The sequence below is a fragment of the Erythrolamprus reginae genome, chromosome 2 (assembly GCF_031021105.1).
Source record: "Erythrolamprus reginae isolate rEryReg1 chromosome 2, rEryReg1.hap1, whole genome shotgun sequence".
Lineage (NCBI taxonomy): Eukaryota > Metazoa > Chordata > Lepidosauria > Squamata > Dipsadidae > Erythrolamprus > Erythrolamprus reginae.
In genome coordinates, this window is record NC_091951.1 from 300,792,086 (window position 1) to 300,818,757 (window position 26,672).

Below are 26,672 nucleotides of genomic sequence, written 5' to 3' on the forward strand. Positions count from 1 at the left end.
CCAAGGCATTATATAGTGGTATTAACATTTCACGTGATCTTGATTCTATCCCTCTGTTAATTCAGCCTAGAACTGTGTTGGCCTTTTTGGCAGCTGCTGCACACTACTGGATCATATTTAAATGATTGTCCACTAAGACTCTAAGAGTCAGTTACTACTATTGAGCAAGGTACCACATATACTGTACCTGTGCATTTTGTTTTTCTTGCCTAAATGTCGAACCTTACTTTTTTCACCATTGAATTTCATTTTGTTAGACAGCATCCAAAGTTCAAGTCTGTCAAGATCCTTATGTATCTTGAACCTATCTTCTAGATATTTCTGCCAGTTTGGTGTCATCTGCAAATTTCCCTTATCTAAGTCATTAAGAAAGATGTTGAAGAGTACTGGGCCTAAAACAGAGCTTTGGGGTACTCCATTGCATATTTCCCTCGATGTAGATGCAGTTCGAATTGAGCACTATACATTGAGTGCGGTTGGTTAGCCAGTTTTGGATCCATCTGGTGGTGGTGCTGCCTAACCCACATTTTTCAACTTTATCTAGTAGTAGATTATGGTCTACTTTATCAAATACCTTGCTGAATTCCAAGATTAGAAACCAAGTCATACAAAGACACATTGCTAGAACTGGGCATGGATAGTCTAGTGAAAAGAAGGGCCAAGGCGGACATGATAGCAGTCAGTATACAGGTATTTGAGGAGTTGCCACAGAGAGGAGGGGATTACACTATTTTCCAAGGGTCCAGAGGTCCAGATGAGGAACAATGGTTGGAATCTGACCAAGGAGTGATTCAACTTGGAAATAAGGAAGAACTTCCTGATGGTCAGAGCGATCAACCTTGTGGAATGGCCTGCCAGCAGAGGCTGTGAATGCCCCAACTCTGGACATTTTCAAGAGGAGATTGGAGTGCCATCTGGCTGGGGAGATATAGGATTTCCTGCTTGGGCAGGGGGTTAGACTTGATGACCTGCAAGGTCCCTTCCAACTCTAACTAACTAATAAAATAATAAAATGAAATGAAATGAAATGAAATAAAATGAAATGAAATGAAATGAAATGAAATAAAATAAAATAAAACAAAACAAAACAAAACAAAACAAAACAAACAAAACTAATAAAATAAAATAAAATAAACAGCATTCCTCTGGTCTACTAATTTTATCACTTTTTCAAAGAATGCAACATTTTTCAAAAGCAGCTCCATATTCAGTTCATTGCTGCAAACAAAATATAATAATTTATATAATGTATAAATATAATAATAATTTATATAAATATATACACTTATATAATATAAATATAAAAATACAAGTAAAAAACAAGTAAAAATAAATAAAACGTAAGGACAGGGGACGGAAGGCACGCAGGGTCATGCATAAGTGCACCAGTGTTCCTTCCGTCCCCTGTCCTTACTGTTTCTTTATTTTTACTTGTTACATGTATTTTAATATTTAGACATTTACTAGTACCTTGTATTTTAATATTATTGAATAAATAAATAAATAAATAAATAAATAAATAAAGTAGTAATCATACAGCAAACATTGAGGCATGTGTAAGCATGTCTGTCCAAGACCATCTTCTCTAAACAAAGGCACAACTGAGACACCAACTTAAGCTGAGCAAAAACTCTGCTGGCACAACTTTCATCTGAAAATCCGGGAGCAAAGCCAGGTCCAGGAATGCTTCCAAATTGTAATTCTCTTCCTTGAAGATGGTTGCAACATTTTCCATAAAGGTAAATAATTAAATTTTATGATCACATAAGCAAACAACAAACTGAAATTTCAGGCACTCCCCAAAATTATTGTTTCACTGAAACCAATGGGGAAGAGCAAAATGACAAATAATGTATCTCGCATAATGCTTCTAGTTTTCAATTCCCTTTAATTAGCAAAGGCAGAATATCTCATTGTTTTTCCTTAATTTGAATTTAACATATTTCTTTATCTGAATAATTTTGTATGTTAATCTAAAGAAGATGATAATGGACATGAAGTCCCACACATATAGGATAGGATAGGATAGGATAGGATAGGAGTAACAGAGTTGGAAGGGATCTTGGAGATCTTCTAGTCCAACCCCCTGCTTAGTAAGAAAACCCTACACTACTTCAGACAACATCTTCTTAAAAACTTCCAGTGTTTGAGCGTTTACAACTATTGGAGGTAACTTGTTCCACTGATTAATTGTTCTGTCAGGAAATTTCTCCTCAATTCTAAATTGCTTCTCTCCTTGATTAGTTTCCACGCATTGCTTCTTGTCCTATCCTCAGGTGCTTTGGAGAACAGCCTGAATCTCTCTTCTTTGTGGTCACCCCTGAGATATTGGAACACTGATATAATGTTTCCTCTAGTCCCTTTCCCCCATTAAACTAGACATACCCAGTTCCTGCAACAGTTCTTTATGTTTTAACCTCAAGTCCGCTAATAATCTTGGTTACTCTTCTCTGCACTTTTTAGTCTCAAATTCATTTTTACATTGTGGCAACCAAAACTGAATGCAGTATTCCAAGTGTGCCCTTACCAAGGCCATTATAAAGTGGTACTAGAACTTCATGTGATCTAGATTCTATCCCTCTGTTAATTCAGCCTAGAACTGTGTTTGCTTTTTTCGTAGCTGCTGCACACTGTTGGTTCATATTTAAATGGTTGTCCACTAGGACTCCTAGATTCCTTTCACATTTACTACTATTGAGCAAGGTACAACGTATACTGTACCTGTGCATTTTGGTTTTCTTGCCTAAATGTCGAACCTTACTTTTTTCACCATTGAATTTTATTTTGTTAAATAGCACCCGTGGTTCAAGTCTGTTAAGATTCTTCTGTATCTTCTGGAGTGTTGGCTATTCCTGCCAGTTTGGTGTCTGTTTTTTGGTGCTGTTTTTGATAGGTTGGACTGGTTTTTCCCCCCCTTTGTATAAAGACAGATACAAAAAATGAGTTAAGTAGCTCTACTTTCTCCTTGTTGCTTGTCACCTTCTTGCCACTTTCTCCCAACAATGGACCAACTGTTTCCTTGACATTTTTCTTGTTTTTAATATTGTTTTTAATATTTAGAGGCTATTAAGTAGGATAAATTTGTTATAAGAAATAATATCAATACACATTTATTTAGAAAGTCATTTTCAACACAAGCTCTTGTTACACATTCCTCCAACAACTGACCATCTCTGTTTTGACATACTTTTACAATATCTACATATATTTAATGTAACAGTGATTTTTTCCTCATTTGGATTAATTTGTGTGTGCTTGGTGGGGGGGGGGTAACACTGAGATTTATTAAAGTCTTTCAAGATATATAGTGTGACCCCTTCTAGAAGAGGGAGTTATGAACAGTGTGATTCCCAGAAATATTCTTGTCTCAGATTTCATAGAAATTCTTTCAGAGCTAAGTAAACATAATTTGATTTTGTGGAGAATTACAGACATCATTTATATTAAAATGTGATACAACTTTCCCAGATTGATGACTTCTAAATATACTGAAATTTTAACTCCCCAAATTCCAGTCCTCATATGAAATTCTTGATAATTGTAAAACCAACACATCTGGATAAGAGCAGTTGGTTATAATGGCACACATTAATCAACATTCAAGATAATCTTACTTGATTCAACTCAAAGAACAGTATTCATTAAGTTTCATTTCTTCTATATTCCATGGAAAAGATAAATATCTGGAAGTAAAATATATGTATATATAAGACTTTACAAAGTGGGGTAAAGAGACTAAAATAAAAAAGACACCAAATTGTAACAAAGTCATCGTATTTATTGATGTATTTATTTATGAGTTATTTATTACATATTTATTAGCTCATTTCTTTTTTTTCTCTGTCCAAAATTATTCTTAAATCACAGGAGTTTACTGTCTAAAATGGACAAATGTATCACAATTAAAGGGTGTAGGCAAAGGAATAACTTTTTACAATGCCCAAAGTTAACAGTTTCATGAAAGAAAATTCAAACTCAAATAATTCTAATACAAAAAAAATATTTAAATCATAACAAGGACAACTGAAGAAAAAAGTTTTAAAAATATAAAGAACTACAAAGCAAGTAAAATAGCTGAGAAGCTAAAATTTAACAGGCAGGTTAATATTATGAATGCATCTAATAATAACAAAAGGGGGGTATTATAAGAAGCTAAACAAGGAGGCAGAGGCAGTTTCAAACATAGATTATAAAAATAATAACAGCATATGTTTTAATTTAATGACAATCAGACTTGATGTGAAGAAGAAAAATAAACTTGTCATATTCAACCATTGATACAGAGCAATCTTTATGCTTTTCAGTCCCAGATGATCCAACTATGGTTAAACACTAATGCAGTAAATATAAGAATGTTATTACTAATAGTTTAATATACCCTGGAATATTAAGCCTGTACTTAATGAATTGGCCTTCATAAATTATCCACAATCTAAAGGAATGTTATTTCAGTTGGAACAGAAATTAAATTTGTTCTACTGATTCAATATTTAATTACACCCATCAGTATAAATATATTTACTAAGGTTGAATACCTATTTTTCACTATTTTAAAGCAATACCAATTATTAGGTTCAAAACACAGCAATGGCAGATAGCACATACAATCCCAAGGATTCTATTTATTTAAAAAATCTAACATAGTATCTGTTTTTTTTAAAAAAATCAGTCAATTTCACATCAACCTTGCAAATTTAAAGGTTACCTAATCAATGACACAAATCAAGCAACAAAACCTAAACAGACAAGTAATCCAGGAATCATTGTGCTATTTGGACAAGGCAGGATTACTAAATCACGTTGATTTTGAAGATTGAGTACATTCAGTGTATGGTTCTAAACATTCTATTGGAAGGAAAAGGTCCAGTTCACTCTCTGCAGCCAGGAAAATGAAGTAGGCACAATGGACGAAATTAAAAGATGGGAATTTTAGCTGCTTGGAAAGGTTTCACTCGAAACAGAATACCCTACGAGACTAGACTTTCAATCCTGGGTCTAGAAAGCTTAGAACTAAGACGCCTTAAAAATGATCTAAGTATTGCCCACAAGATCATATGTTGCAACGTCCTGCCTGTCGGAGACTACTTCAACTTCAACCACAACAACACAAGAGCACACAACAGATTTAAACTCAATATTAACCGCTCCAAACTTAACTGTAAAAAATATGACTTCAGTAACCGAGTTGTCAAAGCGTGGAACTCATTACTGGACTCCATAGTGTCGTCCACAAACCCCCAACACTTTACCCTTAGATTATCTACGGCTGACCTCTCCAGATTCCTAAGAAGTCAGTAAAGGGCGAGTACAAGTCCCCTGTCCTATTGCTCTCCTATATCTCCTATAACTTTTCTATTCCTATATCTCTTCTTCTATTCTTTCATTGATGTTTTATTCCTATATCTTCTCTTCTATTTTTTCTTAGATATATTTTACTATGAGTATATCCTCTATAACCTTCATTATGTATTTTACTATGTGTATACCCACTAAAACCCTCGTTGTGTATTGGACAAAAATAAATAAGTAAAAAATAAAATAAATAAATAAATAAATCAGGTAGCATAAAACTTAAGAGTCATACATCTCTCTCCCTCTCCCTCTCTCTTGTATGTGTGTTTACCTTGTTTTCTTTTTGAAAATATTCAAACTATTATGAAGACAACACGCCACATCGATTCTGTTTAATCTGCTTGTCTTCCTAATAATACATCTCAGTGAATTCATTAGACAAGCACTTCAGCCTCAGCATATCTTTCGTTAAATCACCCAAAACAAAAACAACAATTTGCAGCCAATTCGATGAATGCTTCCATAGAAATACAACCTACCAGAATACCGGACAAGCAAACTAACTGCTGTTGTCCGGGGGCAACTCTTTAAAGGAAGCATTTATCTATTTTATTTTATTTTATTTTATTTATTATTTTTTCTTATCGTGAGGCCAAGGACACGAAAAAGGTCTGTGCGCGAGCGAGTATGAAAGAGAGAGTACTACAGTACTGCAGAACTGCTTTCTCTCAGCAAGGAACTACAATTCCCAAGATGCAACGCTTGACGCTGGATGCGTCTCCGGAAGGACGCCGGCCAGATAACTGCTGCTGGATAGTGGGAACTTTTATCTTCCTTGGGCTGTTGTTGTTTTTTATCCTTTGCTGGACTTAATCGCGCTCCCCTTCTCCCTAGTTCCGCAGATCCTCTTCATCGTCCGTTGAAACGAACCCAAGTGCTCCCCAAATCTGAGCCTGTAAGGCAAAAGCCTTCACCAGGCGTCCATTTCCCAGTTTCTTGCGGTGGATGGGAAAACGAACGGAAAGCTGCTTAAAGTTACAGAGAGAAATCCAGTATTTCTTGAGACACGAAAGGTACAAAGGTCGGACTGATATATAAGTTCTGCTTTCTAGATTTGAAATAGGCTGTAGACTCTCATTTGACCTGGAAATTATCAAAGTGAGATGGCCACGAGGAAATCTTAAGGCTTGGAGACAACTGCACTTCTCTCCATTATTCCAGCCAAGAACATTTGAAGTTGAGTTTTTTTAAAATCCCAATCTGACTCCCTGCCTGGCAAATAAACTCACTAAAAGCCTGGTGCATATGAAATAAGGCCGTTATTGTGCACCTTTGTGCCTACGGTTCCTGTCCTAATGTCTTTTTATCTTTTCTATCTCTATTTTAAACTTATGTTAAACGTACTACAATACAATACTATATTTGTATGACAAATAAAGTAAATAAATACTGGTAAATGATTTGTTTCAGGAGGGAGTCCTTGTGCGGTATATTTTCAGACACAAATGCAAGGTTGCTGGGGTGGAGGAAGTACCTTTGAATCAGTTTTGTACTCTAGTGACTTAGCAAGGGTTTTGGAATTGATTTGTCACTGGTTGTTTAAGACTGAGAGTGAGTGATTGACTCAAAGCTACCTGCTTGGCATCCATAGCTAAGACAGGATTTGAACTCAAGACTCCTTATTCCTGCTGTAGTGCCTTAACCACCAAACAAAACTAGGTCTATTACTAATGCTTAAGAAGCATTAGATTATATCAAGCAGATCCCATAAAATCTCTTCGTATGCTACTGAATTTATTCCAAATAAATGTGTTAAAATCTAAGGAATGTATCTTTTTCTTTTATGTACACTGAGAGCATATGCACCAAGACAAATTCCTTGTGTGTCCAATCACATTTGGCCAATAAAATTCTATTCCATTCTACAGTATTCTAAAATCTAAAGAATGTCATACTAAATGTGTTAAAATCTAAGGGATGTCAAAAACAATACATCCTGATTTCAATAATATAGCTATTATTCCTGTAGAGCAGAATAAAGCATTTTGATGCTTGTGCTGAGGAAATACTATATGAAGTCCTAATATGCTATTTCTGCATTAGTAAGTTATATGTAGAACAGCCATTAGGGCTATGAGAGCTAACATAACAGCGGGCAATAGAAGGGATTTATCTTTGATACAGTACTGTAGCAACCAAGAATTAATGAAAAGCTGGCATCCAAATTAAGCAGCCTGTACAAGAAGAGAAGTAGTAACTGCAAGTGGTTCTTTTCAACTCTGCTTTTGTTAGACTTTTGTTTACTCTTCATTAAGTAACAAGGTTTATTCCACAAGAATCACTTTGAATTACTTTTCTTGTAGCCTCTTGTTTTGTTCAATTATGTATAGGCTATGTCTATTGTCTTCTGAGTTTGGTTACCCTATAAATGTGAAATCAGATCAATATAATGTGCTTTGATCCAGTTTTTCAGCCTGTGTTACCTTTTTAATCAAACAGATTATGGAGGAAAGTGAAGGAAATCCAAAAAAACGACTGATTTCTGAGCTTCACCGGTTTGCTGCTGAAGGGAACAAAGCCAGGCTTACAGCACTTCTGGATCATTCTCCTTCTCTTATCAATGAAATTGCTAGGAATGGTTGGACGGCCCTAATGTATGCAACTAGAAATGGTCACTTTGACGTTGTGAAGGTTCTTCTTGATAAGGGGTAAGAAAATAAAAGAAAAATAACATTGTTCAACTTGTCTAAAGTTACCGCCTTGTTGAAAGTTGCTACTCTATGCAAATTATTCTATTTACTTAGAGCAATACATTCATTAAGATTCACTGTTGAACAAAGCAAGAAAATACATTAAATGCAGCTAAAGTAAAAAATATTCTGCCTTTTCACTGGGAATTCAAAGCAATGCACACTGGATTTCATCTCATTTTATTAACTTATACTGTATAGGCAATAGTGTGAAGTAAGATGAGATGGTGACTGGGTCAAGATCATGTCTAAGTGCTGTTAACCTGGGTTTACATAGAATTGAGTCCTAGGAAAGTAGAAAGGGTGATAAAGAAACTAAAACTAACTATCGTAATTCTGTTTGGCATAAAATGGAGTGAAAAGAAACTCTGGCATACTTTGAAATCTTTGGTACTACACCCTATATAACAATAAAAAAGAATTCCTGGAATTCTTACCATGTCTAAATATTGACTGAACTTACTTCACAGGGCTAAAAACAGTTTTGAAAGACTGTCAGAATTATTTCCAGCTATTTTGTCATGCTTTCTACTTTCAAGGTCTGGGTTGTGTTTGTGCCTTCTTTAATGATCATCTATTCCTTTTCTCTACCCATTGCTTTATCACTGCTCAAAAATATATCTTCTTGTTCTTTATGTTCTGCAATGAAAACTTGTGGTAGTTCAAAATACTAACTGGACCATGATCAGCGGTGGGCTACTAGCCGGAATGCTACATTGCACTCGCCACCGCGGCTTGTAAGTGCTGGCAGTGCCAGCGGGGTTTTGCTTCTGCACTTGTGGAGGTAGCAAAATTGAACAGGGAGCCGCAGGTGTGCCCGTGTTTCTGTGAGGTTTTTTTTTGCTTTCGCGCATGCCGAAACACAGCGCACCTGCGGTTCTGTGAGCAATTTTGCTACTTCCATAGGTGCAGAAGAAAAATCCTGCTGGCACCTAAGTACTTATGAGCCACTGCGGCGAGCACAATGTAGCGTTCCGGCTAGTAACTACCTACAAAAAGATATTGACAAAATTGAACAGGTCAAAAGACGGGCTACAAGAATGGTGGAAGGTCTTAAGCATAAAACGTATCAGGAAAGACTTAATGAACTCAATCTGTATAGTCTGGAGGACAGAAGGAAAAGGGGGGGACATGATCAAAACATTTAAATATGTTAAAGGGTTAAATAAGGTTCAGGAGGGAAGTGTTTTTAATAGGAAAGTGAACACAAGAACAAGGGGACACAATCTGAAGTTAGTTGGGGGAAAGATCAAAAGCAACATGAGAAAATATTATTTTACTGAAAGAGTAGTAGATCCTTGGAACAAACTTCCAGCAGACGTGGTTGGTAAATCCACAGTAACTGAATTTAAACATGCCTGGGATAAACATATATCCATTGTAAGATAAAATACAGGAAATAGTATAAGGGCAGACTAGATGGATCATGAGGTCTTTTTCTGCTGTCAGTCTTCTAGTAATCCATCGCTGGCCATGATGCACTTTACTATGTTCAGTGTTGACTTATAGGCAATAGTGTAAAATAAGCTGAGATGGTGACTGGTTCAAGATCATATCTTAGTGCTGTTAACCTGGGTTTACATAGAATTGAGTCCTAGGAAAGTGGAAAGGGTGATAAAGAAACCAAAATTGTAATTCCGTTTGGTATAAAATGGAATGAAAAGAAACTGGCATACTTTAAAGTGAGATGAGGATATTTTTATGTTACCTGATATCATATGACATTCTGTCTGAAAATGTTACCCCAAAGTAACTTGATTTTTTTTGTTTTAAAGGTGTGACAGGTTCAGTACCAATACTTCAAACCAGACTGCATTGGATATTGCTAGATTTTGGGGTTATAAAAACATAGCTAATTTATTAGCTAATGTGGAAGATGTGCTGGAACCATTTTTCTTCACTCATCAAGTCAAAGAAAAGGAGAATTATTTTTGCAGGACATATTTGGATAGGAAGAGTGAGAAGAGAGTAGATTCAAAGTGGCTGAGCATGAAACAGAAGGAATCAACAACTATATATATCATTTTTTCACATTTAAATCCTTTAGTTACATCAGATGATGGTGAACGTAGTTTTCAGTATCCAAAGGTTAAGCTTTGTAAATTTTTCTATAACGATATAAAGAAGTATCTGGAGCAAACGAAAACTACTACAATTTTTATGGGAGTGGAACCTCAAAGAATAAATGCAAAAGATTCGAATGCTGGCAAAGAAGATGAGAATGGCCTATTTACTTGGTTTGCACTTTGTATAGAAGCTACAGCGGCTGATAGCTTTTTACAAGAGCACCCAGGTTGTTACTTTCTTCATCCACCAATGCCTGCACTGTTGCAATTATCTGAAAATGAAGCTGGTAAGGTTCTGCTTATGTGGTGGGCAAAAGTAAGAAAGGTCTTTTATTTTTATTTTTATTTTATTAATAGAGTTGAAAGGGACCGTTAGGTCATCGAGTCCAACCCCCTGCCTGAGCAGGAAACCCTACAGCACCCCAGCCAAATGGAAGTCCAATCTCCTCTTGAAGGTGTCCAGAGTTGGGGAGTTCACCACCTCCCCTGGCAGGCAGTTCCATTGGTTGATCGCTCTGACCGTCAGGAAGTTCTTCCTTATTTCCAGGTTGAATCTCTCCTTGGTCAGCTTCCAACCATTGTTCCTCGTCCGGCCCTCTGGTGCCCTGGGGAATAAAGAGACCCCCTCCTCACCGTGGCAACCCCTCAAGTATCTGTAAACTGCTATCATGTCCCCTCTAGACCTTCTTTTTTCTAGCCTGTCCATGCCCAGTTCTCTCAATCTCTCTTCGTAAGTTTTGTAACATTGCTAATACAGGTTGGGTCACTTTATAGGTATTTCACTTTATTTTGTGCAAAATCAGTCCAAAAATCCCTGCTTTGACTTAGGATTTAAGAGATTCTGATGCACATCCTTAGTTGATTCTAGCTTACCTATCTATAACAGGGGTGTCAAACTCCCGACCCATAGGTTGGATGTGTCACGTGCTGGCCACACCCACGCCCGGTTTAGATAAGGGAAAAGTCCCAATACGTCATGTGACACCACTAACAATGTGAGTTTGAAACCCCTGATCTATAACAAGTATTAGCACAGGTTATGTCATGTTATTTCTATGTGATTATTACATTCTATTGCAATAGATTTTCTTAATTTCTAATGTATTTGCCATCTACAAATCAGTCATTGATAATCTATTTAAAGAAATTGTTTGCCTTTCTTGTCTCATTTCTTTTTTCATTAAATTCCTTTTATTTTATTTTTCTTATTGTTTAGGATTATATTTTTTTTAATAGCTTAATGTCAGAGAATTGTTCTGGTTACACTTCTATTAATAACTTTTAGCATGCTATTATTAAAGACTAGACCATTTCAACATTCATAAATATTACAAATGTAAAGGAAATGCCCCAAAAAAATCTTCCGAACAATATACAAACTGTTAAAAGCTCATTTTTGCATTGGCTTTAATGATACATTGGAAAGTTGGTGGTGTAGTATCTGCATAAAAGAAACTAGGTATTGACCAAATATTTTATATGACCATTTTTAGGAATCATCGCCCAGGCTAGATCTGTGCTAGCATGGGATAACAGGTATCAATTTTGCCCAACATGTGGAAACGCAACTAAATTAGAAGATGGAGGCTACAGGAAAATGTGCTTAAAAGAAGACTGTCCCAGCCATCAGGGAATTCATAACACATGCTACCCAAGAGTTGGTAAGAGAATTGCTAGCATGTTGCTATTTCTTTGTTAATGGCAGTGAGAAAAATCAGGGTAACATGTAGCAATATGAATTCTGACTTGTCTCTGAACTCATGCAGTAAACTAAAAGTTACAGCTGTATGTATGGTATAACAGCTGCAATTTAGTAATGGGAGAAAAATGGATAGTCAACAGGTAGAACACCCATGTGAAGACATGGCTTTTGATGTTTTAAAAACACTTCCATTATTATTATTTAGTGTATGATGACAACATGGCAGAAGTAAACATATTGGTAGGTTTTTACAAGTTCGCCCTATTTCGGGCGAACTGGTTTGTTTGTTTGTTTGTTTGTTTATTTATTTATTTATTTATTTATTTGTATGCCGCCCCTCTCTGTAGACTCGGGGCGGCTAACAACAATAACAATACAATGTAAACAAATCTAATATTTAAGTTAATTTAAAAAAAACCCAATTTAAGAAACCAATCATACATACTGACATACCATGCATAAATTTTATAAGCCTAGGGGGAAGGGAAAGTCTCAATTCCCCCATGCCTGACGACAGAGGTGGGTTTTAAGGAGCATACAAAAGGCAAGGAGGGTGGGGGCAACTCTGACATCTGGGGGGAGCTGGTTCCAAAGGGTCAGGGCCGCCACAGAGAAGGCTCTTCCCCTGGGTCCTGCCAAATGACATTGTTTAGTTGACGGAACCCGGAGAAGGCCAACTCTGTGAGACCTAACTGGTCACTGGGATTCGTGCGGCAGAAGGCGGTCCCGGAGATATTCTGGTCCGGTGCCATGAAGGGCTTTATAGGTTATAACCAACACTTTGAATTGTGACCGGAAACTGATCGGCAACCAATGTGGTTGCGGCAGCCCACCCGTCTGGATGTTATCACAGAAGATCTGCATGTATGCAGAAGCATCATACACACACATAAGCACATGCACAAACCAGTAGCAGCAGGATTTAGAACCCGCTCCTGCTATCATAAAAATACTCTGCAATGTTTTCCTACTTTGGTTGAAAAACAAGACTGCTTTTATGCTTGCAAACATCTCAGGATTACAAAGTTGCCTCGTGTATCCAGGGTTATGGATGGATGGACCAAATGTAAGATCAAGCATTCAGATGTCTAAAAAAGTGGACATTTTAAAAATGTGTTTAGCTACATAATTATAGAAGAAAGACTCATTTGAGAGTAGGAGGCACAGTGGGATCTGCAAGCAGATAGAGGTAAACAAAAAGCAAGCTAAAGAAATACATACTGTAGGTGTACGTCCTATGCACATATACAAGGAACCAACTTACATTACAGTATAGCTTCCTTGCTAATTTTTATTCCCCCCTCCCCTTCTATTGATGCTGATGGCAAAGCAATACAGTACTGTACATCTGATTTATAATTCTGAGCGAAAATTCCCACTATGTTCTCTCTATCTTGAATTCACTCTCCTTCAGATATAATGAAGTTTAAAGTATTTAAATAATTATTTCACTATATATTGTATACCCTTGATTGTTTTCATCCTTATACATTTATTTACAGGTCATTTAAAAAGATGCATTTATATTTTTATTTAGATCAGTTTTACATAGCTGCTTACTATTAATTCCCTGCTTATTTTTTTGTAAACTTCTTCACTGCATTCCCAAAGTGTATTATAGATGTGTTTCTTATCTTTTTATTGTATTTTATTTGATTGATTGATTGATTAATTGATTGGATTTATATGCCACCCCTCTCCGAGGACTCCATCAAGGAATTTTCCTTTTGGATCATTCTGTACATCCCTTCGTTGAAAGTAGAAATAAATATATATTCAGATGAGTAAAAAAAGAAAAAAAATGTGATCAGGATGACATGTGCAAGAATGCTGAGCCAACAGTTGGTAATTCCAGTAAAATTTCTTTAACAAAACAAGTAGTCAGCAAAATTTGAAACTCCTGCTCAATACATTGCCGCATATAAATTTTCCACAGGTCATCAGTCTTTGAAGCATATTTACCTAATGGGGTTGTCATAGCTGTCATTTTGAGAGGATAAGATGAGAAGCCCACAAAAAATGGGGGGAAGGAAACAATATTGACTATAAAAATATGAAGGAACTGGGTTGCGTATCTAGATTTTTAAAAAATCATTAAAAATACACGTTCTGAGACAGAGTAACCATCATATCTTGCATCACATTTTTTTACCATACTTTTTGTCTGTTTTCTTTTACCCCACTTGCAAATCCTACAGATGGGCAGAAGAAAGAGTGGACAAAAGAAACGGTCCATGTAGGGATGGCTGGTTGAAATCTCTTTCAATCTCATTTTTTAAAAAATTTTGAAGGACATCTTTCTGAATGAAAATGTCAAAACCTGACAAAAGAGACAGGACAATGTAGCAAATGCAGGTATTAAGATTGTGGGAAAAGATTATTAGAAGAAGAGAGGAAAAAGTGGGGAGAATACAGATTGAGAAGTACCAAGGAGAAAAAAAGGTATATCATGCAATGCAGAGCTGTTATATTTAGCATGTTTTAGAAAATAATATTCCTGAATTAATATTCCTACATTAATACAGTAGTACCCTGTGATACGAACCCCTCGTCATATGAACTTTTCGAGATACGAACCCGGGGTTCGGAATTTTTTTTCCCCTTCTTACAAACTTTTTTCGCCTTAATAACCCACCGCCACGAATGCCGACCCCGGAAATTTGGCAAAAGTTTGGGTTTGGGAGGCCGCTGAGAAGCAGCGCTGCCCATCTGTTACCTTCCAAAACAGCCGGGGGGCTTCGTGGTGTTCTCCCAAACACCGAACACGGAAATTTGGCAAAAGTTCGGGTTTGGCGTTCGGGTTCAGGAGAACACAGAAGCGCCGCTGCCCAGCTGGCACCTTCGCAGAAGATCCGTGGAACTGTCTGTCAGTCGGGAGGCTCAAACGGAGGGGGGGAATCCCAATAGGGAATTCCAGGGGCAGAGCTTTGACATCACGGAGACTTCCTTCCTGGCCGGCCGAAACATGGACTGTTTCCAGCCTGTTGTTGTTATTGTTGTTGTTTTTATTATTGTTGTTGTTGTTGTTGTTATTATTATTATTATTATTATTATTATTATTATTTATTAGACTTGTATGCCGCCCCTCTCCAAGGACCCAGAGCAGCTCACAACATGCAATACAAAACAATGTGTATACTAATAGTTAAAACAGTAAGCTAAAAATCCCATTAAGTTAAAAAACAGTCAGTCTACTCAATCACATCCAGACATAACATTTAACGGTCAGAGCGGAAGGGGGCATGGTCTAGCTGCCCCATGCCTGGTGACATAGATGGGTCTTTAGGGTCTTGTGAAAGGTGAGGAGGGTGGTGGCAGTGCGAATCTCTGGAGGGAGCTGATTCCAGAGGGCAGGAGCCACCACAGAGAAGGCTCTTCCCCTAGACCCTGCCAGACGACATTATCTGGTCGACGGGACCTGGAGAAGGCCAACTCTGTGGGACTTTATTGGCCGCTGGGATTTGTGCGGCAGAAGGCAGTCCTGTAAGTAATCTGGTCCGATGCCATGTAGGGCTTTATAGGTCATCACCAACACTTTGAATTGTGTCCTGAAACCAAACGGCAGCCAATGCAGGCCGTGGAGTGTTGGAGAGACATGGGTGTTGTTCTTGGATTCCACCAAATCTGTTGTGTTTCTGTCTATAGAAACAATCAGGTTGTGGGTTTTTTTATTATTTTCTTCTTTTTATTAACAGACCATTTACATGTTGCCTTTTTGCTTCAACAATTAATATCCAAAGACTGGTCTGTTTACACTACTAAGTAAGTCTTATTGTACTTAAACATTGCATTTGGAAATAAAAACGATTATCACCAAACCATTCATCAATAACTGGAAGGTGTAGAAAGCACCCTGCTGATTAAATTTCTGATGTATATAACTGGGTCACTTATTCCAGTGTTTTTTATCGAAATCATGCAGCAGCTCAGTCAATTTACCTTCTGCGCCTTGCTTTTAATCTAGGTAGGTACATTCCCAGAAGGCATCAATGGTTTGTTTTTTTTAAAAAAACTGATTTTTTAAAATCCTACAGTAAGTTTACCTAGCTACAGGGCTTGTTGTGAGAACTGGGTTTCAAGCAGTGAAAGGAGATAGCAATGCTAAATAAGAACATATAAGCTTATGCTTCTTGCTTCTTTTTGTAAAAGGGATTAAAATATTTATGCCTCTCCTTAATTTCTGTTTCAGATCCAGTAGTAATAATGCAAGTCATTCATCCAGAAGGCAACCATTGCCTTTTGGGAAGAAAAAAAAGATTTCCCCCAGGCATGTTCACTTGCCTTGCTGGATTTATAGAACCTGGTAAGTTTTCTTTATGTGTATACTGTTTTAAAACTTTTTTGCTGCTTTTCTTTTTGGAGGGATATAGGGACACAGTATTGAACTGATTTCTAAATAGCTCCTTCTTTGATAGGAATGAGCTCCCCTCACTTGTCTCAGCCCCTGCCAACTTAGCAGTTCAAAAGCATGTATATACAAGTAGTTAAATAGTTACTTCTTTGATGGAGAGAACAATGGTTCGGTGTTTCACCATATGCTTTGCACTATGGTGTGATTTGATGCTGGCCAATGTTGAGGAAATGGCCACCTTCTAAAGTCAGCTATGAGTACCAGAGTTAAAACCTATAGGGATTCCTTCCTTCCCTTCATTCAGGAGCTCAAGATAACATACATAGTCTTCATTTCACAGAGTGATAATTCTCGGAGGTACCTTAGCTAAGGAAGATGATTCTCCACCAGTTACCCATATGAGCGTCTGTGGTTGTGGGTGGACTAGAATTTGGATCAGTCTTCAGTACTTCCTTTCAAGTTAGAAATTCAAGAATTCAAGTCAAGAATGCAGGATGAAATGAAATACAAGCAGTATAAATTACAATTGAAAAATAGGGAGCTAATGTTTATGCATTAATTATATGAGCATCGTTGGGATCACTAATAATTTGAACAGGGCTTGCTAAAGAGTCTGAGTTTAGTCAATTTATAGTCATCTGCTAATTAGCTGATAGTGAATCCCAGTTCATCTTAGAACAAAGGCAGCTTTTTAGAGACATCAATTGTTTAATACCAGTTGTCAATTCAGATAGATTGACTAAGTAATTTGTACATCAGTATGTCATTCCCCCTTGTATACTGATACCTCAAATTTTAAGGTAGACACTATATTTGAGAAATCTTTGAAAATATTTTTAAGCTCATATTTCATTATATTATTCAAATTCAGCCACCGAACAACTTCATGGCAGCTTTCTTGGAAGTCTTTCCCTTTTCTCTTGTATCCCCTGCAGAGGAATAAATAAGAAATATTTCTCCATATTGATAGTATCTGGTTCTAATTGGGAAGCAAGATTTGGATCTCTTGGGGATGATACAAGAACAGTGTGGCAGAAGTTTTGTCATATGCAAATTCAAATAAAAATGAATAAAATTGGTTTGCAGGGAAGGTAATTAACATTCTTTCATGCAGAAAGCACAAAAACAAAAATCATATTTAATTGTGCCTTGAATAGATTCATCAGAGGAGTCAAAATAGCCTCCTACTCACTGAATAGAACTAGAGGATAGGTAAACCAGCAAAGCAATTTGGAAACATAAGGTTCTTTTATGCCTAGATAAACTACTAGATGGTTTTTTAAAAAAAATTAGCCTCTTTAATATATATGTACGGTAATTCAACTTCCAGAATTCAGCCAAGTTTAGAATAGAATAGAATAGAATATAATTCTTTATTGGCCAAGTGTGTGATTGGACATGCAAGGAATTTGTCTTTGATGCATATGTTCTCAGTGTATATAAAAGAAAAGATACATTTGTCAAGAATCATAAAATACAACACTTAATAATTGTCATAGGGTACAAATAAGCAATCAGAAAACAATCAAAATTAGTATTGTAAGGATACAAGCAGCACTTTATAGTCATACAGTCATAAATGGGAGGAGATGGGTGATAGGAATGATGAATAATGTTCTCCGTTACCTCTTGTAATTTCTTGTTAATACACTGGATTCTGTACCTCTCCCTTTCTGATAGCAATAGAGAACAGCCCGTAAAGCAGAATATCCTGCTTTCTTGCCTGCCAGTGATTATCCATGCCCACCTGCCCTCAGTTCCTGCTTTTCATGCAGCATATCCTACTGCTTCTATTTTCTCAATGCTTTCTGTTCTCTGCATTAGATATCCCTATGTCACATGGCCAGGAAAGTCCTTTTACCATGTCCTTTTCCTTCTCTTATTTTGTCCCTTTCTCAGCCTTGAACTTCTGTGCTTCGATTCATTTTTGGAACAAAACTGAATAGAAATCTAATACATAAAATAAATAAATAAATGAAACAATCCAGTTTCAATGCAAAATACAGACCAGAGTACCTAATTACAGATAAAGGGAGATGGGGAAGGTGAACTATTCAGAACTGGATCATGTATAGAGCTTTTTGTACATCCCTAAAATACTTATTTTATTTATTTGTTTGTTTGTTTGTTTGTTTGTTTATTTATTTATTTATTTATTTATTTATTTATTTATTTTGTCCAGTACACAATGAGGGTTTTAGTGGGTATATATCTATATACACATAGTAAAATACATGATGAAGGTTATAGAGGAGATACTCATAGTAAAATATATCTATGAAAGAATAGAAAAGAAGATATAGTAATAGAACATATCAATGAAAGAATAGAAGAAGAGACATAGGAATAGAAGAAAAGTATAGGAGATATAGGAGAGCAATAGGACAGGGGACAGAAGGCACTCTAGTGCACTTGTACTCGCCCCTTACTGACCTCTTAAGAATCTGGATAGGTCAACCGTAGATAATCTAAGGGTAAAGTGTTGGGGGTTTGGGGATGACGCTATGGAGTCCGGTAATGAGTTCCACGCTTCGACAACTCGGTTACTAAAGTCATATTTTTTGCAGTCAAGTTTGGAGCGGTTAATATTAAGTTTAAATCTGTTGTGTGCTCTTGTGTTGTTGTGGTTGAAGCTGAAGTAGTCGCCGACAGGCAGGACGTTGCAGCATATGATCTTGTGGGCAATACTTAGATCTTGTTTAAGGCGTCTTAGTTCTAAACTTTCTAGGCCCAGGATTGAAAGTCTAGTCTCATAGGGTATTCTATTTTGAGTGGAGGAGTGAAGGGCTCTTCTGGTGAAGTATCTTTGGACATTTTCAAGGGTGTTAGTGTCTGATATGCGATATGGGTTCCAAACAGATGAGCTGTATTCGAGGATGGGTCTGGCAAAAGTTTTGTAAGCTCTGGTAAGTAGTGTGAGATTGCCAGAGCAGAAGCTACGTAGGATTAGGTTTACAACTCTTGAAGCCTTCTTGGCTATATTGTTGCAGTGGGGTTTGGCACTTAAATCTTTTGTTATTAGTATACCAAGATCTTTAACCAAGTGGGGATTATCTGTGATAATTTGATTATTCAGTTCGTATTTGGAGTTCAGATTCTTCTTCCCAATGTGTAGGACAGAGCATTTGCTAGTTGAGATTTGGAGTTGCCATGTGTTAGACCACTCAGAAACAGCATCAAGATCTTTTTGGAGAGTAGTTGTGTTATCGGTGGTGTTGAGGACACAGTTGCTTATGATGTAATCGCAAAGGTCATTGATGTAGAGAATGAAGAGCATTGGTCCCAGTACACTACCTTGAGGAACACCGCTTTTGGATATGGAATAATGAATGCATCCATTGCTTTTGAGGGACATGAGGGTACCCAGCAATAAGCATTGCTTTGACATTTACTGGACCAGGATTATTAGTTACGGGGGGAAATCTGTAGGAAACACCAACCTCTCAAAAAATCCAGTGATCACTTATTTTTCCCCCCCCTATATATCGGTTTATGCAGAGTCTTTCCCATATAAAGTTATTAAACTTCATAGCATGCTGTCAGAATTTAATTACAAACTGCCATTTTAAGTACTATACTATTGTTGGTGTTGTTTTTTATTTGAATGTTTTGATAATCTTTTTTTAGATTTAAATGATTCCCTGCCCTCCTTCAGCTATATCAATTTTTGATTGTACGATATGTCTGTCATTTAGTAGGACAGTTTGGTTCTCAGCATGAAAAAGATAGTTCAGTTCTGCTATATATTAAAAATGCCATTAATGGAGGTCCATGTGTATCTAAAAGCCTTTCATTAGTTTGAGCTTAATAGATGCACTGAGCTAAAAATTAAAGAAATATTAAAATATTTGCATAATTACAGTCCACAGTCCTTATTCTCAAAGCAGTTTGCGAGTCCTCCTTTCTTTATTGTAACTGGAGCTGTCAACATGCTTTGAAATGCAAAGATCCCGAGTGTCAACTTTTGAAAAATGATGTTCAGATAATTAAAAAATGAGGTTTGAAATCTATAAAGCCAAACAAGTAATTGAAAGCTCATTGCAGTCTTTAATTAAGATTAGTATAAAAATTACAATTTCCATCAATGCGAGTTTTGCACCTCTTTTTCCAAGACAGGTTTGTTCTTTAGAAATCATTATTGCAAACCTTAAAATGCTGCAAGACATTTATTGTTTCAAGTATTCCCTCCCCTTCATAGACACGGACTGTTACTCTCATTTTCAGTGGATCCCATGAGCTGTGTGGATTCAATTTCTTTATCTTACTGGACATGAGTTATCCATGTACAGTAAAACTGGGGGGGGGGGGGGTATGGAAATAATTTAATTATATTTTAAAATATGCTCATTGGTAAAAGCACTGGTAGGGAGAGGACCAAAGATGTGTAATCAGTTTACATCTTTTGAAATGTAAGCTTACATTGCTTTAACATTCTTTTGATTTTTGAGAATGAAACTTTCTGTTGAAAATAGTTCATGCTCTGATGTTTGGATAGCCAAAAATGATTGCTCAAGAAAGTTTCATATCTTTTGGGGTACTATAAAGCACAAGCTACAATCTTTGCATTAAGCTTTGTCAATTAACTGTTCTATTCTCTCTTTGATTAGGTGAGACAATTGAAAATGCTGTTCGAAGAGAAGTAGAAGAGGAAAGTGGAATTAAAGTGGGCCGTGTTGAGTATGTCTCTTGTCAGCCATGGCCAATGCCCTCCTCTCTAATGATTGGATGCCTAGCAGCTGCAGTGTCTACCGAAATTAAAGTTGACAACATTGAAATAGAAGATGCCCGCTGGTTCAGTAGAGAACAGGTAAAGTTCAATTTAATTTCCTTTTCCTATTGATTGTCCTCAGAATGCATTGGTTAGGGCATACAATATGGATGTGCTTTTTCACTCAAACAAATTAAACTTCTTACTCTCCTTATTGTACAGTGATTACACTGAAATTGAAAATTATATGTTGGTCAAAGAATTGATACAAGCAATTGTTTCTCTGTTGAGCCCATAGATCTTGCCAGTAAGTTTTGTAGGTACATTTCATTGAAGACTATTAGAAATACATGGTTTTCACTCCAAGCTTAATGATCTTCCTGATTCAGTTGTAGAATATTGTCTCCTTAGAGATATCAGATAAATGAGGTGACCATTTTTATTAGGATGAGTTCTATTTCCGTAAAATATTTCAGGCTGTCAGTGATGAGGTAAAATACTGATAAAACAATTATTTCATAAGGTAGATTTGCCTCCCATGCTTTTCTTTCATATTGCTCTTTAGTTGTTTTCTTCATTACCAAATTTGATGATCTGGCAGAATGATCAGTTACATTTCTGGTTTTAATGGATGCTTTCGATCTATTCATTTTTAGTTCCTCAGAGTTAAGAATTATTAGCAGATATAGATTGTTTGTTTTTTGAAACTTAGCTTGTTGAAACATATTGTGAAATAATATTAGATTGATGTTTCAAAAAAAAAGGGACTGGCGCTTTTAATCCATGGTTTTCCCTTCACCAATTTTAGAAATAAAAAAGTAGATCATTCCATAAATAGTAAACGCTGCCTAAATAAGAAGTAATGGAAGATGAGATTTGGCCAATGTCTTCTGTCAAAAACAGTTGGGTATTGATCTTAACTATTGATTTTCAATTATTGTGTAGGGTGAGTTTCTTGTTCTGATTTTTTATTTTTATTTTTGCATTTCAGATAATAGAGATCCTCAACAAAAAGAACCAAAATATTTTTGTGCCACCACACCAGGCCATCGCTCATCAGTTGATAAAACACTGGATTGGAATGAATGCTAATCTTTAAATCCAGCAAGTTAAATATTGCATCATAATTGCACCTTTTAAGATAAAATTAAACTTAATGTAATGATAGTAGTAATTTTAGATTTCTAGTTCTTTTATTCCCCACACTCTTGTAATTACTCCTTATAATATTTATACTTGTGGTTATTTTGACAAATTTTATCAAGCGTTGCCTAGTTTCTTAATAAAAACAAATAGGTTGGGTGTTTTCCTAGCAAGCAATGTACATATAATACCTACAATAGCCTGATTATACCAGTTGACCTCCAAATGATTTTTTTTTTAAATGTAATTAAAATTTTAAATGAGAAGTATGCAAAAATCTCATAAGCCAAATCTTACAAACTCTCTGTTACCCAAGCTCATATGAATTTTTGACGGGAGGGGGCTCATAAAATTGCAACTTGAAATGATTTCTGAAACCTGGTATTTTAATGTTCGTTCATTAAACACAGCAAAATTGACAATATTGTATCATTATAATATTCTTACCAATGTACTATGCAATTCTTGAAATAAAATTGTAATAGACATTGCATTACCAATGCGAACTAAAATCTCGTTTTTGTAAGAAGCTTGTTGTACCACATTACCATTAGCATTACTAAATCATGAAGTTATAATTTGGGATTTCTGGATATATTTGCATTAAGCAGGTTCCTACACTGCTCCAACACACCAGATTAATAATTGTTCTAAAAGTGTCATCAATATTGCATTAATATTATTAACTGTTTAAATTGAGAGAAGTTTGGAATTAGCAAGCTGACTTTTGGCTTTTCGGTCCCCTGAAGCTCTTTAATAAAGTCTTTCTAAACCCTTCAGCTGTGTGACATCTATTAAAAAGATTTTGCCTCCGTAGAGAGTTCACTAACAAAGTTGTTCCCTGCATTTTCTTCGCTCAATACCTCTAGTCCAATTATATCAAATTGAAGTTAAATGTATTGCAGACTAACACTGAAACAAGAAAAGTGCAGGAAATAGAACAAATGGCACAATCCAAATTTTAACCAGCAGCTGTGAACCTGGTTTCCTTTTTCGTACTGCAAGATGAAGGATGCTCTCTGTGGAACTCAGGAGAAAAAACATGGAAATGTGGCTTAACCATGACTGCTGCAGGTATCATTACCTTTTGTCACTGAGTAACAGAGATGTGGTCTTTTTTGAGAAACTGGAGTGTATAGCCTGCAGTTATTTCTATTTCTGTGTCTTTTTTGATTGCCAATTTGGGACTTTCCTGCCTTTCCCATGGGAGAGCTGAGCTTTTTTTTTTTTTCCCCCTCCAAGTAATCTGGAAACAATTCTAATCAAACGACCTCCTGTGTTAGGTGGAATGAGCCCAGACGTTTCCAGGCATAGAAACATAGAAACATAGAAGTCTTGACGGCAGAAAAAGACCCCATGGTCCATCTAGTCTGCCCTTATACTATTTTCTGTATTTTATCTTAGGATGGATATATGTTCATCCCAGGCATGTTTAAATTCAGTTACTGTGGATTTATCTACCACGTCTGCTGGAAGTTTGTTCCAAGGATCTACTACTCTTTCAGTAAAATAATATTTTCTCATGTTGCTTTTGATCTTACCCCCAACTAACTTCAGATTGTGTCCCCTTGTTCTTGTGTTCACATTCCTATTAAAAACACTTCCCTCCTGGACCTTATTTAACCCTTTAATATATTTAAATGTTTCGATCATGTCCCCCCTTTTCCTTCTGTCCTCCAGACTATACAGATTGAGTTCATTAAGTCTTTCCTGATACGTTTTATGCTTAAGACCTTCCACCATTCTTGTAGCCCGTCTTTGGACCCGTTCAATTTTGTCAATATCTTTTTGTAGGTGAGGTCTCCAGAACTGAACACAGTATTCCAAATGTGGTCTCACCAGCATTCTATATAGGCAGTCCATTTAAAATCCCTTAACTCACATAGTTTCTCCATACCCATAAAAAGTAGTTACAATCCCTTCCAATTTATTTTGGCTGCTCTACAATTTAATTCCATTCTTTCAGATTATGGTTAAAGACTGTAACTGTATTGCACGATATTTGTACTCACATCATATTGTATGTAAAGCATTCTAAAATGCTGATATGCCATTCTTTTTTTAAAATGGGGTGGGACATCCCACCTAAGACTGCGAAAGTATGAGTGAAACTTCTCCCAGCTGCCATTCTTTCAACATTTATTCTTTCTCCTTTTTTTAATCAATGTTTGTATTTTCAACCACGGTCCATTAATTAGCTGTACTGTCATAGACACAACATCATAGGAGCACTCCTTGGCGGAGTAAATGTATACATGATTCCTGGAAAGGAAGCCCCATTAAACTCAGTGGAACTTCTTCCTGGCCTTAAATATTTCCTGGTGGTTGTTGTTTTTCTTTTGTTATAGCAAGGCAGGAATGGCCGTTAGGCGGTTTAAAAAAGTCAAGATGGCAGATGACACAATCTGCCAGAGCTAAATCACACCAGCTGTAGACCCCCATCTAGACTTTTTTGACACTCCATGGATGGATCGAAATGAATGCATTCCATGGATGCCCCACTATAATAGGCAAAAAAAAAACACTACACGTTGGCAGTCTTGTATGAATTTGGTTGCTGCTTAATATTCAGTCTCTTTAAATTCTGAAGAATTACATTTGATTACATTTTCAAATGTAATACATGAAGAAAAATCTGTTCTGAATCTGTCTATACATGTGAAGGAAAAAGAGTGGGTATTTGTAGGCTGATTAAAGGTAGGCTATTCATAATCTCGAGAATTAAATACCTTAATCCGATTTTGAGTTTAAGAAACAAGAATGGAAATATAAAGAAATAGAGCAAGCCAATCAGGCTTAAGATTTGACTAGTCTCCTCTGAATGCAAAGTCTTTCTTTCAGAAAAATAGGAAGATGATACAATTTGTATAGGTGAGTTGCTTTGCCCCTGCTTATGGTGCGGCGGGTGGGGGTATAATTCAGACCAATAATTATAACATACATACCTTTACTCTTTCATCAATTGAAAAACTATAGCTACTTGTATGTGTGGCTATTAGTGCTCTGAATTGATAATTAGAAAAAAATTAGATAGGTGAAGGTTTTGAACTGTGTTTTATAATCTTTATGATACTGTAGACAATTTGTTCTTTCCAGTGTGGTCATCAGAACACAGCTGTATTAAACCAATGGAATTGATTTTAATGCTTAGCCTTTGTAAATATTTACATGAATCTATTTATTTTCTAGGTTATTAACAAAACACCAGCTACATTTGCTATAATAGAATTTTATAAGATTTGTTCCAATGAAGAAATATTCTATATTTTCTCCCCTCAAAATAGGCTAGTTACTTTATATTAGCATTACTTGGAAGCATATAATTCTAAAGTTGTAACATTAAATTCTGAATACGGACAAAGTTCAAGACTACATATTAAGTGAGGATAAGGGTATTTCATAAAGATGTGTGTGTATATGTACACCTATATAAACTACATATATACTGTATATTTTCATATATATGAAAATAGTTACAGAAGTCCTCTGTCAAAGTACAGGAGCAATATATTTCTTCAATCTGGGGTGTATTTATTTGTATTTATTTTTTGAGGAGGGAATCATTACATTAATGGAATTCCTTTCAAAATATATTTTAAGTGCATTACTTCTATTTCCAAAATGTATTTATTCTGAAGTACGTAATTCAATTCATATTTTCTCTGAGAATCTATATTTAGAAATTATTCAGACTTTAAGTAAACTAATAATTTAAAAAAAGATTTTACCTTCAAAAAATTTATTTCTACTTTTATCTGCCTTTGATGACAGTTTAAAATACTAAGTTATTTAGCTTATTCTAAGAGGTTCTACATTCATAATTTATTTTTAAATGGAAAATAATAAATTGAAAACAGATTCTGATTAATGTTTAAGTTGGAAAGAATGCTTCTTTTCTGAAGTAATGGTGATGAATGATGATACCATTTTTGGATTGGATTCTGTGGATGGTAAAAAAAACATGTTCTGCTAATTTATCAAAGTATTCCACTGCCAACTGTCTATGTCCTGGAAGAGCTTTTAAGCATTCCAAAATTATTTTTGTGGCCAATGAAAGCTACAGGACAGAACAAAGCTGAGTGAACTTGTTTTAAACCAAGCTACATTTTAAAAACCAGTATTTAAAATCACATCAACTGATATAAGTCACATAAAGAAGAGCAAAAAAATGGATGTAATAAAAGGAATAAAGATTGGTAAAACTATATGTAATTTCCAAGCTCAAGATGATTCCCTCTTTATTCTGGAATAGCAAGAAATCTTTGATTAAGCCAAGGGTGAGTTTATATTGTGTAATGAAGCAAAAATGCTTTATTAGCTTCATTTGTCCTCAACATTAGCAAGATCTATGCATCACATCTTAATAAACATATTGATAGCCATATCAAAAGGCTATGGATTTTTAGTGAGAATTTATAGCCAGTTGAAGGCTTTTCTTCCTTGGATGGCCTTTTACTAAACTGAATATTAGTCATAGCTTATCATTCATTCATTCATTCATTCATTCATTCATTCATTCATTCATTCATTTGACTTCTATGCTGCCCTTCTCAACTGACTCAAGGCAGCGTAATTTCCTATTATCGTTCAGCTAGGTTTTTTTGTTTTATTGTTAAGCAATGCTAATGAAACAAGTTACTGAACACTATATTATTTCATT

At 35.9% G+C, this 26,672-nt stretch overlaps 1 protein-coding gene across 1 annotated transcript; it reads left to right on the forward strand.

The window, feature by feature from the left end:
• Positions 1 to 6,056: 6,056 nt before the first annotated feature.
• Positions 6,057 to 22,789, forward strand: NUDT12 (nudix hydrolase 12). Its single transcript, XM_070742955.1, has 7 exons — positions 6,057 to 6,365; positions 7,792 to 8,000; positions 9,818 to 10,395; positions 11,602 to 11,769; positions 16,000 to 16,113; positions 20,769 to 20,968; positions 21,861 to 22,789. The coding sequence occupies exons 2-7, from the start codon at positions 7,795 to 7,797 to the stop codon at positions 21,966 to 21,968; spliced, it is 1,374 nt and encodes a 457-aa protein (XP_070599056.1). The 5' UTR covers positions 6,057 to 6,365; positions 7,792 to 7,794; the 3' UTR covers positions 21,969 to 22,789.
• Positions 22,790 to 26,672: the final 3,883 nt, after the last annotated feature.

Excerpts from the sequence above, each read along its gene's own strand:
- NUDT12 (XM_070742955.1), top strand. The coding sequence starts at position 7,795 with ATGGAGGAAAGTGAAGGAAATCCAAAAAAACGACTGATTTCTGAGCTT. Across the intron at positions 10,396-11,601 it reads ATTATCTGAAAATGAAGCTG|GAATCATCGCCCAGGCTAGA; the intron begins GTAAGGTTCTGC and ends GACCATTTTTAG. Across the intron at positions 20,969-21,860 it reads GCTGGTTCAGTAGAGAACAG|ATAATAGAGATCCTCAACAA; the intron begins GTAAAGTTCAAT and ends TTTGCATTTCAG.